This window comes from Salvelinus alpinus, chromosome 4 (assembly GCF_045679555.1).
Source record: "Salvelinus alpinus chromosome 4, SLU_Salpinus.1, whole genome shotgun sequence".
NCBI lineage: Eukaryota > Metazoa > Chordata > Actinopteri > Salmoniformes > Salmonidae > Salvelinus > Salvelinus alpinus.
Genome location: NC_092089.1, coordinates 40,577,841 through 40,595,602, shown reverse-complemented (window position 1 = coordinate 40,595,602; position 17,762 = coordinate 40,577,841). Strand labels below are relative to the sequence as shown.

The 17,762-nt window shown below is 41.6% G+C and overlaps 2 protein-coding genes across 32 annotated transcripts in view; both read left to right on the top strand.

Moving 5' to 3' along the window:
- LOC139573527 (E3 ubiquitin-protein ligase UBR5) overlaps nt 1-4,124 on the top strand; it is a 49,137-nt gene extending 45,013 nt beyond the window's left edge. For 17 of the 30 annotated variants that reach the window (XM_071397073.1, XM_071397059.1, XM_071397060.1 and 14 more), the window contains 10 exons: nt 13-157; nt 381-511; nt 777-837; nt 1,256-1,437; nt 1,629-1,713; nt 1,827-1,982; nt 2,317-2,430; nt 2,774-2,957; nt 3,212-3,297; nt 3,411-4,124. In XM_071397073.1, coding sequence (XP_071253174.1) covers nt 13-157; nt 381-511; nt 777-837; nt 1,256-1,437; nt 1,629-1,713; nt 1,827-1,982; nt 2,317-2,430; nt 2,774-2,957; nt 3,212-3,297; nt 3,411-3,623 — 1,357 coding nt within the window. In that variant the 3' untranslated portion in view covers nt 3,624-4,124. The remainder of the gene's footprint in view (nt 1-12; nt 158-380; nt 512-776; nt 838-1,255; nt 1,438-1,628; nt 1,714-1,826; nt 1,983-2,316; nt 2,431-2,773; nt 2,958-3,211; nt 3,298-3,410) is intronic. The other 13 variants (XM_071397065.1, XM_071397078.1, XM_071397075.1 and 10 more) reach the window with 3 other exon arrangements.
- A 440-nt stretch (nt 4,125-4,564) lies between these two features.
- On the top strand, nt 4,565-17,517 carry LOC139573530 (protein LYRIC-like). 2 transcript variants are annotated; one of them, XM_071397085.1, is made up of 13 exons: nt 4,575-5,189; nt 5,363-5,482; nt 6,242-6,323; nt 8,500-8,700; nt 9,713-9,781; nt 10,003-10,161; nt 11,734-11,769; nt 12,387-12,449; nt 12,694-12,827; nt 13,432-13,548; nt 13,758-13,868; nt 14,074-14,191; nt 16,553-17,517. In XM_071397085.1, exons 1-13 carry the CDS (start codon nt 4,857-4,859, stop codon nt 16,618-16,620), a joined length of 1,611 nt encoding a protein of 536 aa, XP_071253186.1. In that variant the 5' UTR covers nt 4,575-4,856; the 3' UTR covers nt 16,621-17,517. The 2 variants fall into 2 exon arrangements, with proteins under 2 accessions (XP_071253187.1, XP_071253186.1); XM_071397086.1 differs by lacking the exon at nt 11,734-11,769 and having other exon boundaries at nt 4,565-5,189.
- The last annotated feature ends 245 nt before the right edge of the window (nt 17,518-17,762 follow it).

Genomic DNA, 17,762 nt, shown 5'->3' with positions numbered 1-17,762 from the left:
TGTGTGTTCCAGGGACTCGAGGAGACAGCTGTCCATTGACACCCGGCCCTTCAGGCCAGCCTCGGAGGGGAACCCCAGTGATGAACCTGACCCCCTGCCTGCCCACAGACAGGCCCTGGGAGAGAGGCTGTACCCCCGCGTCCACGCTATGCAGCCGGTACCTACCAGCTTTACAACAGTCAAACGAGCGCATAAATTATAGTTAAATGATCTATCATCTGTAAATGCAGTATCCATTCATTATCTAATCTATAATGCATTATATATCTATATATACACACAATCAACAAGGAATACTGTATGTGATGGGTGGTGAATAAGTGAAAACCTCAGGACAGTCTACATAATGTGACTGACTGGTGTTGTTCCTTCCTCTCCAGGCATTTGCCAGTAAGATCACAGGGATGCTGCTGGAGCTCTCCCCAGCCCAGCTGCTGTTGCTCCTGGCCAGTGAGGACTCTCTCAGGGCCAGGGTGGAGGAAGCCATGGAGCTGCTCATTGCACATGGAAGGTATAGTACAGTGTCCTATTCACCACTCTATCATTTTGTTCTCAAAATGGCACCCTACTCACAGTGCACTACTTTTGACCAGTGCCCCAAATGCTATATAGGGAATAGGGTGCCGTTTGGGACGCATCGTCAACCTACACAATTTCAAGGAGGCCCTCTTGGCCAGGTCTCCCTTGTGAAAGCGTTTTGTTTACCTCCAATAGGGCAACCTGGTTTGATTAAAAATAAAGTATACACTGACTGAAACCCCTCTCTCCTTCCACAGGGAAAATGGTGCTGACAGCATACTGGACCTGGGTCTCCTGGAGGCTCCTGAGAAAGCACAGGTAAGCTTCAGCTCTCCGTCTCCGGTCCCAGCATGCCCCAGCTCTGTGGTCCAGGAACACAAGTCATTAGACATGCCTGAAAGAAATGTGTATGAAGAATAAAAGGAATGTGGGCTTCAGCCTCTTGACATTAATTTACTGGTTAGATTTCTCTGAATGTGGCTGTTTTTATAGGTTTACTACAGCATAATACAAATATTCACCTCATGATCACGCACTGATATTATGCTCTAATAGTAACAGAGGGTATATAGGACACTGTTTAATGTCAACATTTCAGCCGTAGCAACCTTTCTCAAGACCAGTCACTTATATTTTACTGGGTGGCACTGATTTTCATTATTTTACACTGTAATAACAATATAATTTGTCAATTATTGTCAATTGCGAATAAAGTTCCTCATTTTCCTGGTTGTAGCAGCAGGAGAACCGTAAGCGTCATGGCTCCACCCGCAGTGTGGTGGACATGGAGCTGGACGACCCTGAAGACGGAGATGACAACGCTCCCCTGTTCTACCAGCCCGGGAAGAGAGGCTTCTACTCTCCCCGGCCCGGCAAGAACACGGAGGCCAGGCTCAACTGCTTCAGGAACATCGGCAGGTAAGTCCTAGCATCCTATTCCCTTTATAGTGCAACCAGGACCCATAGGGAACAGGGGGCCATCTGGAGTGCAGCCAATATTTACTTGTATTTAGGGATAAACAACTAAATTACAATTATATGTAGCCTACCTCAATTTCCAAGTATTTAATATATATATATATATATATACATTTCTTTTTTTTCTCCAGAATACTAGGGCTGTGTCTGCTGCAGAATGAGCTCTGTCCGATTACCTTGAACAGACATGTCATCAAGGTGCTGCTCGGCAGAAAGGTAATGAGTTCCACTGTTATATGGGCACTGTTGTACACTGCTATATAGAAACCGCTATATCTGGACTTGTACACGGATAGAGTTCTCATCAGTATGTGTGTGTCTGTGAGCAGGTGAACTGGCATGACTTTGCCTTCTTTGACCCGGTAATGTACGAGAGCCTGCGGCAGTTGATCCGTCACTCTCAGGCTGGAGAGGCGGACGCTGTGTTTGCAGCCATGGACCTGGCCTTCGCCATAGACCTGTGTAAGGAGGAAGGGGCTGGACAGGTAAAGAGAACTCACGGGGAGAATATTTCACATAGTCAACTCAGGAAGTTCACTTGGGATGCATTTTCGGTCCCGATTTTATTTATTTCCATTTCGTTATATTTTTGCAATTGCCTCTGACTGCATGCTCTGGTTTGAATGCACTCTGTCACAACTGGCATTTCACTGTACTTGTGCATGCGACATTAAACATTTGAAACTGCGAAGTTTTGCATTTATCAGGAGTTTACCTTATTTTGAAAACCCTTCTATTCTGCTGTCTAATTGTGACAGAATGTTATGAAACATCACGTTACGTTATTAACATGCCGTCTGCTGTCCATGGCTATATCAGGTGGAGCTGCTGTCAGGTGGGGTCAATATGCCTGTGACTCCTCTCAACGTTTACGAATACGTGAGAAAGTACGCCGAACACAGGATGCTGGTGGTTGCCGAGCAACCTCTTCATGTGAGTTGTACAGTAATGTCTCATGTGGCACTGTATACAAGGAATTACCATTTTCTATAATAAGGGGAACCAAGTGGGGCATTCTGTATTGCGTTAGGTCTAAAGTTAGCCTGGTCCCAGATCTGTTTTTATTTTTGGCATGACAATGGCCATAGGAGTTTCCAAAACAGAAAATTGGACACCAGTCCAGTCTAAAGCTGGAGAAGGGATAAACCTAGATGTGTACCATATTGTAGTGTGTACATGTATGTGAGATTAATACCTTGTTTTCTCTCAGCTGATAAGAAAGGGAGGGGTGTGTACTGTAATGTTGACGTTTAATGTTAATACTGTTTTGTCTCAGGCGATGAGGAAGGGTCTGTTGGATGTCCTTCCTAAGAACGCCCTGGAGGACTTGACAGCTGAGGACTTCAGGCTGCTGGTCAATGGCTGTGGAGAGGTCAACGTGCAGATGCTCATCAGCTTCACTTCCTTCAATGATGAATCTGGTACAAAGACCTTGGCCCGTATTCACAAAGAATCTCAGAGTATGAGTGCTGATGTAGGATCAGTTTTGCCTTTTTGATCACAATGAATAAGATTATATGGACAGGGAGACCTGATCCTAGAACTGTGAAACCTGGATCTTTTTAGTTTTCCTTTGGTTATTGATCCTCACCCTTACACTTTTTTTTAGCTTTGCAGTTGGAAGTCTTGTAACAAAGTTTGTACTTTTACATTACTTAAATGTGTTTGATGATTGAGTCACTTATTTTTGTTATCCCACTCTGAATCTCAACAGGGGAAAATGCTGATAAGTTGTTACAGTTCAAACGCTGGTTTTGGTCCATCGTGGAGAAGATGAGCATGACTGAGAGGCAAGATCTGGTAAGAAATTATTTTCACTACCTGATGCAGTCCCAGTTTATTACATGTCATTTTTATCTGCACAATCTGTAATATAAATTCCAATACAATCTGATTCCTCTCCCTCTCTGCAGGTGTACTTCTGGACCTCCAGTCCGTCTCTGCCAGCCAGTGAGGAAGGCTTCCAGCCCATGCCCTCCATCACCATCAGGCCTCCGGATGACCAGCACCTGCCCACGGCCAACACCTGCATCTCACGCCTCTACGTGCCACTCTACTCCTCCAAACAGATTCTAAAACAGAAACTCTTACTAGCCATTAAGACCAAGAACTTTGGTTTTGTGTAGAGGTTGACAAACATGTTTACCTGTTGTGTAATATTTACCTAGTTCCATTTTTGTAGATTTGTTTTTTGTCTATACAATTTTATGGAATTCGAAGAAAATACAAAGATGCTTTCGCTCCCCTGGCGGTTATTTTGTTTGTGTTGTGAACACAGACGGCTTGTTCTTATTTTATTTTAATTTTTTTTAGTTCTGAAGGTAATATACATTCCTGCATTGGCTTTGTAAAGTTGAAAGCCCTCTGCTCTATTGGCTTAAACCTTTACTTCCCAGGAATTTGGCTCGACAGCAAACTGTGTGCCGAAGCTCAGCCAAAGAGGACCGCAGTAGAAGTATTTAAAAAGTAAAAGTATTAAAAAAAAAACACTGTGATTATGATTTTGTTCCTTGCCCTAAACAGAATACTTACTATCACTGACAGTTCGCTGCTGCCTTGGTGGAAAGTCATTATTTTTCTTGTATAGGGGTAGTAGGGAATTTCAAAATAAACTTGGATGCAAATTATCTTTTTAGTCTCTTGATTGTTGTAGAATGTATTTCTGAATATGGTTTAAATCGATGACCTCACAATAAGTGCTAGGCATGCTGATAACCTGGTTTTGAGAATTTTAGACTGCAATGATTTAGAATGTGCAAATACATTTACATTTAAGTCATTTAGCAGACGCTCTTATCCAGAGCGACTTACAAGTTGGGATACATCCAAGCATACAATAAAACAGGCCACAAATTCCACTTGACCAGGTGGACAGCTAAGGTTCAGTTTGGTTCAAGATATGTGATTTCACAATTGAGCATAGCTTTTAAATCAAATATACTGATAACTAACCCCAATTAATCTGTTCTAGTCCAGGACCACCATTCTTTGTATGAGGAAATTCGTCATGACTTCAGAGGGACTCCTCCTTCCATGACGTTGCACCAATCGTAGAGCGGGATGCTGCTAAGCACTGCCTTTTTTTCTGTTGCTCCTTGAAATCAACCTTCTTGCTTTATCAGTGGGCAAGAAACCGGTTCATCAGTCATAAGAGCTGAACAAATAGCTAGCTATACGAGGCTAACCCATTTTGACGGACTCAAATGTTACATGAGTGACAGCTAGCTAACGTGTTAGCGGCTAGGTGGATGACAAGCTAGCGATGATCGTGGTTTTATTGTTTGCCCTGTCAAAACCGTTATTTTTAGCCAGCTAACGTTAACTTTTGCATATTCTGTCAATCATCGAGATCAACCCAAATGGCAGAGAACTGGCAGGACGCGACTTGTCAACAGGTCAAGTTGATAGCAGGTCGCCTGAATGAGCTTCTTTCCACTGGTCTAGACCTCTTGCACTCAGAACTCGGGGTGGATTTTGGAGTGAAGCCCGAGATTCCGCCATGGTTGATCATCTTAGCAGCGTGCATTGGGCTCGTGCTAATGGTGGCTATGTGGGCCTCCGCATGTCGCGGGCTCTTCAAGAAGCGACCGACCGTAATTGAAGTTGAGACCGTTGAAAGCACTAAACCAGCTCCTATCAAGGTGGCAAAGGCAGAGGAACCGAAAAAAACGAGAAGGAAACCTACAGAAAAGGTAACGTTTTCAATGTTGGCTTACTAGCTAATTTTGACAGCTCTGTCACAGTAGCGAGCTAGTAGTAGCCGACATTAGCATGATTAGGCTAGCTAGATTAACGTTAACCTGTCACATGAGCCAAAATAATATTTGTTTTTAAATTCAGCCTTGTCTTCTCTTTTGCCCCACAGAAATCACAGCCAAATGGTAGTGCAGTTGCTGAGCTACAAGAGGAAGTCAGAGTGACTGAAGAAGACAACCTGCCAGTAGTGCCACATCATTCTCAAATCAAGACAGAAAAGGCTTCTGAGGTAGGCCTAATGTTGCTTGTAGAGGCAAATGCTTGTATGCTATCCTGGGAGACTGTAGTGAAAGAGTTGAATCTGTTGTATACAAAATAATTTCAGATCTACTTGGTGATAGTTAGCTACATAATATCCCAACTTCTGCATTAAACATGCCTTGAAGATGAGAACCGGCCTTATGGCGTTTGTAGTGGAGTTTTACTAGTGATGATGTGGCTTTTAGACTAGAGGCCTGCCTCCCTTAGGACGCCTACTGTCCTGTGACGTGCGGTGTCTGGTTGCCAGATTTTAATTTGCAGATGTAGCAAATCCTAAAGGATGGTACCGATGGCTTCCTTACCTAGCTAGTGTCAAGTGTGGCCCCTCCATGATCAAATACAGCTCTCAACCCAGTTGACTGTCAGTCAATGCTCTTTAGTTGTTTTTTGCATCAATCTGCTTTGAGGGGCTGACATTTACAATATAATACTTTTTATTTGATTTATAGCATTTGAGATTGTAAGGACCGTATAGCCTATAAATTACATGTTAAAAGGCTCTTGGTAGACAGATTTAAGGGAACAGGATGGTGTATGTGATTTCATATATATATTATTTATTTATAAAAAAATTGACCTAGCTTGACAGTGACTTGATTGAGTGACTTTAATAACATGGGGTTTCTGTTCTAATGGTGCAGGGGGCGATGAGTCTGTATGTTACCACTTTCCCTTTCTTTGCCTTGTAGCATTAATCCACCATACATGTTGAATTCTATATGTTTAGGTAAAGAAGACCAAGAAGAAGCAGAAACAGGCAGTAAAGGAGGCGAAGACGGCTTCTTCTCGTGGCAAGGAATCAGAGGAAGGTACGCCATAAAGCACCACCACTAATATCACCAACTGTTTCAATCATTTGTGCCTAGCAAAGCGCAGTGGGGGCTTACATTTACAGATAATTATTACGTCCTTGCAGAGAAATTATTCATATTTTAATGTGTTTGACGACATCAATCATTCATGCATTCATAGACTATCTGACCAGGACTTACCAAACTTACCTTAACATTAGAATTATTCCACAAGACTGATGATGGATCAGCTAGAGAGATCACCTATGGTTACAAATATTGAGGCGGCTTATTCTAACGCCTAAATCAAATCCAAATCAAATCGATTTGATTTGATTTATTCTAACGCCTACCCTATAATAATGCACTAAATTCAGATTGTGCACATGTTACACCATGAAATGTATAGAAAAATGTATCGGTAGCTTACAAATAGCTAAATAAAACTAAATTGTATTAACATGAAATTGATTTCCATATCATTAAAATATATACAGTTGAAGTCAGAAGTTCACATATACCTTACCCAAATACATTTAAACTCAGTTCTTCACAATTCCTGACATTTAATAGTAAAAATTCCCTGTTTTAGGTCAGTTAGGATCACCACTTTATTTTAAGAATGTGAAATGTCAGGATAATAGTAGAGAATTATTTATTTCAGCTTTTATTTATTTCATCACATTCCCAGTGGGTCAGAAGTTTACATACACTCAATTAGTATTTGGTAGCATTGCATTTAAATTGTTTAACTTGGGTCAAACATTTCGGATAGCCTTCCACAAGCTTCCCACAATAAGTTGGGTGAATTTTGGCCCATTCCTCCTGACAGAGCTGGCGTAACTGAGTCAGGTTTGTAGACCTCCTTGCTCGCACACGCTTTTTCAGTTATGTCCACACATTTTCTATAGGATTGAGGTCATGGCTTTGTGATGGCCACTCCAATACCTTGACTTTGTTGTCCTTAAGCCATTTTGCCACAACTTTGGAAGTATGCTTGGGGTCATTGTCCATTTGAAATACCCATTTGCGACCAACCTTTAAGTTCCTGACTGATGTCTTGAGATGTTGCTTCAATATATCCACATAATTTTCTTTCCTCATGATGCCATATATTTTGTGAAGTGCACCAGTCCCTCCTGCAGCAAAGCACCCCCACGTCATGATGCTGCCACCCCCGTGCTTCACGGTTGGGATGGTGTTCTTCGGCTTGCAAGCCTCCCCCTTTTTCCTCCACACATAACTATGGTCATTATGGCCAAACAGTTCTATTTTTGTTTCATCAGACCAGAGGGCATTTCTCCCAAAAAAGTACGAACTTTGTCCCCATGTGCAGTTGCAAACCGTAGTCTGGCTTTTTTATGGCGGTTTTGGAGCAGTGGCTTCTTCCTTGCTGAGCGGTCTTTCAGGTTATGTCGATATAGAACTCGTTTTACTGTGGATATAGATACTTTGTACCCTTTTCCTCCAGCATCTTCACAAGGTCCTTTGCTGCTGTACTGGGATTGATTTGCACTTTTTGCACCAAAGTACGTTCATTTCTAGGAGACAGAACACGTCTCCTTCCTGAGCGGTATGACGGCTGCGTGGTCCCATGGTGTTTATACTTCCGTACTATTGTTTGTACAGATGAACGTGGTACCTTCAGGTGTTTGGAAATTGCTCCCAAGGATGAACCAGACTTGTGGAGGTCTACAATTTTTTTCTGAGGTCTTTGCTGATTTATTTTGATTTTCCCATGATGTCAAGCAAAGAGGCACTGAGTTTGAAGGTAGGCCTTGAAATACATCCACATGCACACCTCCAATTGACTCAAATTATGTCAATTAGCCTATCAGAAGCCTCTAAAGCCATGACATAATTTTCTGTGATTTTCCAAGCTGTTTAAAGGCACAGTCAACTTAGTGTATGTAAACTTCTGACCCACTGGAATTGTGATACACGGAATTATAAGTGAGTGGTCTGAGGCAGTCGTTAAATAACGAGCATTTTCAAGAGCAACTTTAGATATGATGGTGTTAGGAAACAGCTCGGAAATGTAACGGTGTTCCTAAGACGGTTCTAACGATGAACTTAGTCTTGAGATGCTTTTGGGAAACCGGACCCAGAGCCTTGACATTCTAACAGTGGATTTGAACATGAGATGTAGTCCTATTTAACTTCCTCCCACTAACCATCCCCATGTCTCTATCAGTATCAGGCACCTGGGAGACCAAGATCAGTAACAAGGAGAAGCGTGAGCAACGCCGTAAAGACAAGACCTCCGGTGATGGGTCAGGGAGCCCTGGAGGAGTGGATCCTCTGCCTAGTACTCCTCCCACAGAGTCAACCAAGGCCAGCCCCAAAGCTGCAGCCCCTGGGTCTGGCTCTGAGAAGAAAGAAAAGAAGAAGAAAGGTAAAGCTAGCTAGGTCTATTTCCTTATGGTATACCTCTCTGCTGGCAAAAGGCGGCAGCTGAGCAGGCCTGAGCTTGGTTAAAGACTCACACACTTTCACAAACTTTCTGTAAACAGCAGTGGTGTAAAAATACTTTAAAGTACTTAAGTAGTTTTTTGGGGTATCTGTACTTTACTTTACTATTTACATTTTTGACTACTTTTACTTCACTAGATTCTTTAAGAAAATATTGTATGTTTTACTCACATTTTCCTTGACACCCAAAAGTGCTCGTTACATTTTGAATGCTTAGCAGGACAGGAAAATTGTCAAATTCTTGCACTCATCAACCGAACATCCCTGGTGATCCCTACTGCCTCTGATCTGGCGGACTCACTACACGCACATGCTTTGTTTGTAAATTATGTCTTAGTGTTGGAGTATTCCTGGCTTTCTGTAAATAAAAAATGAAAAAATAAAATGGTGCCATCTGGTTTGCTTAATATAAGGAATTTATACTTTTATTTTTGATACTTAAGTATATTTTAAACCAAATACTTTTAGATGTTTACTCAAGTAGAATTTTACTGGGTGATTTTTACTTGAGTTGTTTTTTTAAAGGTGTCTTTACTTTTACTCAAGTATGACAGTTGACCAGGTGGACAGCTAAGGTACTTTTTCCACCACTGGTAAACAGACTAATTTGGCATCCAGGGAGACTGCTACTCTCTGTCTTCTCCTGTTATTGAGTTCTGCTGGTTCCCTGTTGGTCAGACCTGCTATAAGTACAGACCCTGGAGGACTCTGAGCCCAGAGAGAGAGGTGCTGCTTGTCAACTGCTCTGTTAGCCTAGAATCCAAACTGACATGCGTTTTACCACTGAAACAATAGAGAAACTGAGCATATCAGTTTGGATTCCATGCTACTGCTCTTTTTGTGTTGACCTGCTCTCCCTTTGCAAATAGGAAATATGAATGTATATGGAAATATAGCTACAGCCTTGCCTTTAAACATCACTGTTATTTCCCCAGGAGAATCCTCCAAAACCAAAGCTGAGAAAGCAGATGATGTCGCTGCTGTTGCCGTAGTCAGACCTCAAGGTAAAAAATACACATTCATTCAAATTAGCATCTGATTAAGGGTTAGGAGAGAGGTTCATGAAAGGGTGAAATCAAATAATTTCCCATTTTAGAAAACAAATTAGCTACATGCTCTTACTTGTACAGTACTTGGTTGGAGTCCTTTTCTTTGGCACACTATTTAAAGTGGTGCCAATCTGTGGATGTTCTTGAAGGTTGTTAAATGTGTGTGTTTGTGTCAGCTATCAGCAGTGAGGAGGCTCTAGTAGTGACTGGAGAACGGCCTGACCTGGCTGTGACAGCCCAAGAGGCCCCAGCCCTTACCATTGTTCCTGATGAGGGGCACTGGACCACTCCTGGGAGCAACCAAGACACCGCTGTCTGGGGGCAGGAGACTGAAGGTAATGATAGTAGTAATATTTCCCTGGAATATACACTGCATATATACAGTCGTGTCAAAAAGTTTTGAGAATGACACAAATATTAATTTCCACAAGGTTTGCTGCTTCCGTGTCTTTAGATATTTTTGTCAGATGTTACTATGGAATACTGAAGTATAATTACAAGCATTTCATAAGTTTCAAAGGCTTTTATTGACAATTACATGAAGTTGATGCAAAGAGTCAATATTTGCAGTGTTGACCCTTCTTTTTCAAGACCTCTGCAATCCACCCTGGCATGCTGTAAATTAACTTCTGGGTCACATCCTGACTGATGGCAGCCCATTCTTGCATAATCAATGCTTGGAGTTTGTCAGAATTTGTGGGTTTTGTTTGTCCACCCGCCTCTTGAGGATTGACCACAAGTTCTCAATGGGATTAAGGTCTGAGGAGTTTCCTGGCCATGGACCCAACATATCGTCGTTTTGTTCCCCGAGCCACTTAGTTATCACTTTTGCCTTATGGCAAGGTGCTCCATCATGCTGGAAAAGGCATTGTTCGTCACCAAAGTTGCTCTCGGAGGATGTGTTGGTACCATTCTTTATTCATGGCTGTGTTCTTAGACAAAATTGTGAGTGAGCTCACTCCCTTGGCTGAAAATGACTTTACCCCAGTCCTCAGCAGTCCAATCCCTGTACCTTTTGCAGAATATCAGTCTGTCCCTGATGTTTTTCCTGGAGAGAAGTGGCTTATTTGCTGCCCTTCTTGACACCAGGCCATCCTCCAAAAGTATTCGCCTCACTGTGCATGCAGATGCACTCACACCTGCCTGCTGCCATTCCTGAGCAAGCTCTGTACTGGCGGTGCCCCGATCCCACAGCTGAATCAACTTTAGGAGACGCTCCTGGCGCTTGCTGGACTTCCTTGGGCACCCTGAAGCCTTTTTCACAACAATTGAACCGCTCTCCTTGAAGTTCTTGATGATCTAATAAATGGTTGATTTAGGTGCAATCTTACTGGCAGCAATATCCTTGCCTGTGAAGCCCTTTTTGTGCAAAGCGATGATGACGGCACGTGTTTCTTTGCAGGTAACCATGGTTGGCAGAGGAAGAACAATGATTCCAAGCACCACCCTCCTTTTGAAGCTTCCAGTCTGTTATTCGAACTCAATCAGCATGACAGAGTGATCTCCAGCCTTGTCCTCGTCAACACTCACACCTGTGTTAACGAGAGAATCACTGACATGATGTCAGCTGGTCCTTTTGTGGCAGGGCTGAAATGCAGTGGAAATATTTTTTGGGGATTCAGTTAATTTGCATAGCAAAGAGGGACTTTGCAATTAATTGCAAATCATCTTATCACTCTTCATAACATTCTGGATTATATGCAAATTGCCATCATACAAACTGAGGCAGCAGACTTTGTGAAAATTCATATTTGTGTCATTCTCTCAACTTTTGGCCACGACTACATATAATCAAATCAAACTTTATTTGTCATATGCAGGGGAGACAGAAAAGTATACACAGTACAATTACATTTTTACTGGCAGGAGTTTTTTCACTGAGGTATTATATTGCAATGTGTTATTAGGAGGATGCACTGTCATTGATGCGGGGATAACATCAGGTAATGGACTGAATGTTCGTTGTATACTCCTGGTGTAGGATCACCTTTTGGCCTCTAGATGGCATGGTTTACAGTACAGACAAGTATACTGCCCTAAAAGGGCAAAATGCACAACCTATGAATTTGGTCAAAATATTTGATCTGTTGTAATGGCCAGGTATATTATCTGATTAATGTGGTATTTAGCTTCCTGACACAAGAACAAGCCAGTTAATCAGAGTATATCATGGAGTATCAGAAATTGCTGTCTAGACTGAAAAAGACAAGTCAGATTTTGCCGTAAAAAAAATACTTAGTTACTGCGTTTTGCCTTGTAGGGCAGTATAGATATTTAATCAGATTGTATAATATGAAAGAAATTAACTATTAAAGGATAAAAAAATCATACGGCAATATTAGTTTGAGTGTATTGGTGATAGTCTGCCATGAAGCCAAGTCTTTGTGTGCTCTGTCTAAAAACAATTATGTGTTTTCACCCATGGAATTAGCTGTTAGGGGTTCAAAGGTTAGGGGGGTGGGATGACCTGAAATATTCTGCTTTCACAAAATGTTATGGTGTTTTCAAATGAAACACTACCATGCTCTTGTTAAAGCTTTTAGACATGATTTGTTTTTAGAACCCCAGCTGCTGTGTCCCAGCCAGCCTAAGCCCCAAGTGGAAGACGAGTGGTCTGGTCTGAGTAAGTAAAACAAAACTTTACACTGGCAATCAAAGTCATATAGCATGGATTAGATAGAACAGGGCGTGGCACGTAATTGGTTATCTCGATCACATAATGAGTAGCTATACGGGTTGCAAGGTGGTCTCTAGATCAGTGATTCTGCACAGTCCAACTGCATTGTAGTCAGTCTGTACCATGTGTTGTAAAGGTTGTGTATTTGTGATGTGTTTTAACTAGAGCTTTCCTCTGGATGTGTTTTCAGATGGTGATGGGTCTGCTGCTGCAGCAGACGTGTGCTCTGACTGGAATGCCCCAGCGGAGGGGTGGGAGAACTATGAGGAACTCCCTGCTCCAGTTGAGGCTGCCCCCGAGGAGCTCCTGTCAGAGACGGTCAAGGTTAGTCGCCAGTTGTGACATCACTTTTTAGGTGCCCCTCACGAGAGGTTTCTAACATCAAGGGCCTGTTCCTGGTTAAATAAATAACATGCTTTATGTTTAAATACAATCTGGGGAAGTTGAGGAGAGAGAGAAACCATCTCCAGAGTTAAACAGAACAGAACAAAACAGAACAAGAGAGATGTCAGGGATTTAATTTAAATGTTGCATTTAAAAAACTCTAAATATAACCTTATGCATATGTGAGGATAGACTGACTGGTAGTGTGCACTACATCCTTGGAATATAACTAGTTTGACTGCAGTGCAACAGTTGCTTGTAAAGAGACCATGCTCTATCCTCTACAAGGTTCTGCACGGGGTAATAGTAGTGATTTGGGGATTTTCATTTTTAAAGCCTCTGACGAACAAAACTGCACATTTTTAAATTTCAGGAGCCTTCTCATGTATAAAAAATATCTGCTGCTTACTGTACGCACTCCCCTTGTTATTATTTAGACTTTTTAAGCTCAAGTTGGGGAAAGGTTGTCAGATTAAGTTGATTTAGGTTGAGCAGTCTAGATCTGTCAAATATTTAGTTTTGTACTTTGAATGTTGTTTCACAGCAGGTATCTGATGAAGAGAGAGAAAAGGCGGAGCCTGCCGCTGATGGAACTGGTAAATCTAAAAAGAAGAAAAAGAAGAAGAAGAAGCCAGCTGAAGATGCTGTAGTTACTGGCCAGGTAACACCGTAGACTAAGCACTTACTGGATTCCTCCTTAACATTATTACGATGTTACTATAGTAATTAGTCTTATTGCACAGGAATAGAGCAACTTAATTTAAACCGTTACCATCACTCATTAGAACTATATTGCTGAGTCCCTCATTGGGTTATTGCTACCTGTGACCTTCCTGATTGGCTCATATTTGGTCTGTCGGTTATTGACAGGAGTCAGAGGAGCCAAGTAAAAAGGTTGTTACTGAGGCCAAGGTGAAGAAGCAGCCAATCCAGGAGCCTGCTGCTCCTACTGTCCAGGCTGTCAACGCTGCTGCTGTGAAGGTTGGTGACACTGTTCTATTGACCTCAATGTCTGCGTCTCAAATGGCACCCCTATTCCCTAATAGTGTACTACTTTTGACTAGGGCTCGTAAGGACAATAAAGGAAATAGGGTGCCATTTAGGGGATCCCTGTTGGCCCAAGAGCACCCCCAGAGGCAGAAGTTCTTTATAGCCTCTTTAATTCCAAGGTTTCTTCTTCCTGCAGGCAAGAGTGGAGCAACCAGTGGTGGTTCAGAACACAGCCCCCATCGCACAAGTGCCACCCCAACCCGCAGAGACGAAGCCTACTGCCAAGCAGAACAGTCTACCTGCTCCAACACATAGTAAGTGTATCAGAACTAAATGTGAATCACACTGGAGTCTGGTCTAGCGGTAGTGTTGCAGACCCTGGACTACGTATCTCCGCCAGCAGCTGGGGTCCGATCCCTGCATACACCCTACTTCACTTTATACATTCCTCTATTCTGTATCCCCACTCATTTCTTGCTATACTATGATCACAATAGAAACACATTAATATTAAATGAGGAAAAGCTTTCCCTTGCCCTCAAACCATTCAGATCTAGACAAATTAGTGGGCTGCTTGTTGTTGTTCCTGGGCAGGGCTGCCATGTTGTGTGATTGATTGAGCCACCAAGCTGCCTGCTCACCTTCCTCCTAACCAGATGTCGTCCCCTAGTTGTGGCAACATGTAGCTATTCATTTCTGGAGGCGTAGGAAGCAGCTAGGCCAGGTTATTACTACCAGATGTCACCTCTCTCCATTCAGTTTGATTGGCTATCCCAGCTCTGAACTAGCGCCGCTCTGAACTAGCGCATCAGCCCTTCTCTTTAATGTATCAATCATACGGTTGCAAAATTTCGGTAAGTTTCCCAAAATTCTCAGATTTTCCTGAAATCCTATTTAGAAGATTCCTGGAATTAATTTTGGAATAAGAAGGGAGTCTGGGAATCCTCCAATGAGTGAAAGTTACAGAAATGTTGCAACCCTAAAAACACAAGGCTGTATACAGGCAGGGCTGCAGTTCTCTCTCAGCCTCCACTCAAATTTCTCTACAGCTGCACTGTTTCTCAATCCACTCCCGGAGTACCACACCTCCACGGGGTTGCACCTTTTTGTTCCACTCCAGTTAATATCCAAGCTGGAGGTCGACCGATTTAATCGGAATGGCCGATTTTAATTAGGGCCGATTTCAAGTTTTCATAACAATCGGTAATCTGCATTTTTGGACACCGATTATGGCCGATTACATTGCACTCCACGAGGAGACTGCGTGGCAGGCTGACTACTTGTTACGCGAGTGCAGCAAGGAGCCAAGGTAAGTTGCTAGCTAGCATTAAACTTATCTTATAAAAAACAATCAATCTTAACATAATCATTAGTTAACTACACATGGTTGATGATATTACTAGTTTATCTAGCTTGTCCTGCGTTGCATATAATCGATGCGGTGCCTGTTAATTTATCATCGAATCACAGCCTACTTCGCCAAACGGGGGGTGATTTAAGAAGCGCATTCGTGAAAAAAAACACCGTTGTTGCACCAATGTGTACCTGACCATAAACATCAATGCCTTTCTTTAAAATCAATACACAAGTATATATTTTTTTAAACTGCATATTTAGTTAATATTGCCTGCTAACATGAATTTATTTTTACTAGGGAAATTGTCACTTGCGTTCTGTGCAAGCAGAGTCGGGGTATATGCAGCAGTTTGGCCCGCCTGGCTCGTTGCGAACTGTGTGTGAACCATTTCTTCCTAACAAAGACCGTAATTAATTTGCCAGAATTGTACATAATTATGACATACCATTGAAGGTTGTGCAATGTAACAGCAATATTTAGACTTAGGGATGCCACGCTTTAGATAAAATACGGAACGGTTCTGTATTTCACTGAAAGAATAAACGTTTTGTTTTCTAAATGTTAGTTTCTGGATTTGACCATATTAATGACCTAAGGCTCATATTTCTGTGTGTTATTATGTTATAATCAAGTCTATGATTTAATAGAGCAGTCTGACTGAATGGTGGTAGGCAGCAGCAGGCTCGTAAGCATTCATTCAAACAGCACTTTCCTGCGTTTGCCAGCAGCTCTTCGCTGTGCTTCAAGCATTGCGCTGTTTATGACTTCAAGCCTATCAACTCCCGAGATTAGGCTGGCAATGTTCTGAGCAAGGAACTTAAACGTTAGCTTTCTTACATAGCACATATTGCACTTTTACTTTCTTCTCCAACACTTTTCTTTTGCATTATTTAAACCAAATTGAACATGTTGAATTATTTATTTGAGACTAAATAGATTTTCTTGGTGTATTATATTAAGTTAAAATAAATGTTCATTCAGTATTGTTGTAATTGTCATTATTACAAATATATATAATAAATTAAAAAAATCGTCTGATTAATCGCTATCGGTTTTATTTGGTCCTCCAATAATCGGTATCGGCGTTAAAAATCATAATCGGCCGACCTCTAATCCAAGCCCTTGATTGGATGATTTAGGTGGTAGTACTGGGCTAGAACAAAAATGTTCACACTCTGGTGATCCTTCTGGAATGGATTCTACACACTTCCTTGTTCTAAAGTCCTATTTGTTTCTGTTTTTTATTTTTTACAACCTGTATCTTGTCTTAGGAGTCCTGTATTGTAAGACTTATCTCCCTGTGTGTTTTTCCCCATAGAGAAACCTGAAGAGAGCCAGCCTTCCAAACCAGTGATGAAGAAGAAGCGGGCAAGAAGAGAAACATGAATTGGAGTCATGTACATGAAGTGTTATGCAAAATATTTAGGATAAAACAGCTGTTCATCCTGTTTGTGCAACATTTAAATACTTGCTCTTTTAAAAAAACGGAAATATCAAACTTCTAAGTTCTGACCGGACAGCTTCATGTCCAAAATGCAGCCTGGTCAAGCAGACTGGATCTAGATTAACTGTAAAGCTAAATTCTGCGATTCTGATCAATATCGTAGTGTGGGCACACATATGAAAACTGTTTTCCAATTCCAATGAATCTTTCGAACGATCATGTTTGATGATTAGACATCTAGAAAATGACTAATACATCCTGATTTAATAGTGATTGGAATGTTGTGGCTTTGAGATTAATATTATAGAGGAAGGGTCAGCTGAGTCACGTTAACATTACTGGCCTTTATTCTGCAGTCTTTGTTTGCTGTTTATATCGTTAACCATATTGGTGCAGTGACTCATGCTCAAAGGGTCAAGTACAACACTATAGAGTCGTGTTCAATAGGACACATGGTAGCAAACCGTTTTGAAAGGGAAAAACTAAATAAGCGATTGCTATCTGACAAGTTCAGGTAGTCCTCCCCGTTTCAGTCCATGTCGTACTGTTTGGTGCCTAATGAACACGACCCAAGGGAATCATGTTTAACATTGGGATGCAGGTGGTGTTAGTGGTATCTCTGCTGTACATGGAAAAGAGACATACTTTCAGTTACTTGCTGTTATTTTAACCATCAGTGTTGTGCTCAGATGTGTAGTTGCTTCTACCATTGATGGCTGTGTTGTCCTGTCCACCCGTGGTTGATGATTCAAAAGTCCTTTACCTTTTGTAACCTCTTTGTAATAAAAACGCTTCAAGCCATATGTAAAAATAATACAAAATAAAGGCCCTTTTCTATATTGATTTGTCCATTTTGTATTTCTATTGTTTTTCCTATTAATCGGTTGACTATTTTTCAGTTTTTTTTTTTTTAGCAACTGACTGGTGTGTAGTGAAAAGTAATGTTTAGATCTGCTGTAGACAGGATGGTTTCAAACTGCTTTAATCAATGATTTACTTGTAATGATGCAGTAATCAGGAATACAATTTGATGCCTTAATTGGTTGGGTAATGTAGGCATGTGCTCTACCAACTGTTTTAATGT

Excerpts from the sequence above, each read along its gene's own strand:
- LOC139573530 (XM_071397085.1), top strand. The coding sequence starts at position 4,857 with ATGGCAGAGAACTGGCAGGACGCGACTTGTCAACAGGTCAAGTTGATA. Across the intron at positions 5,483-6,241 it reads AGACAGAAAAGGCTTCTGAG|GTAAAGAAGACCAAGAAGAA; the intron begins GTAGGCCTAATG and ends CTATATGTTTAG. Across the intron at positions 14,192-16,552 it reads TCTACCTGCTCCAACACATA|AGAAACCTGAAGAGAGCCAG; the intron begins GTAAGTGTATCA and ends TTTTCCCCATAG.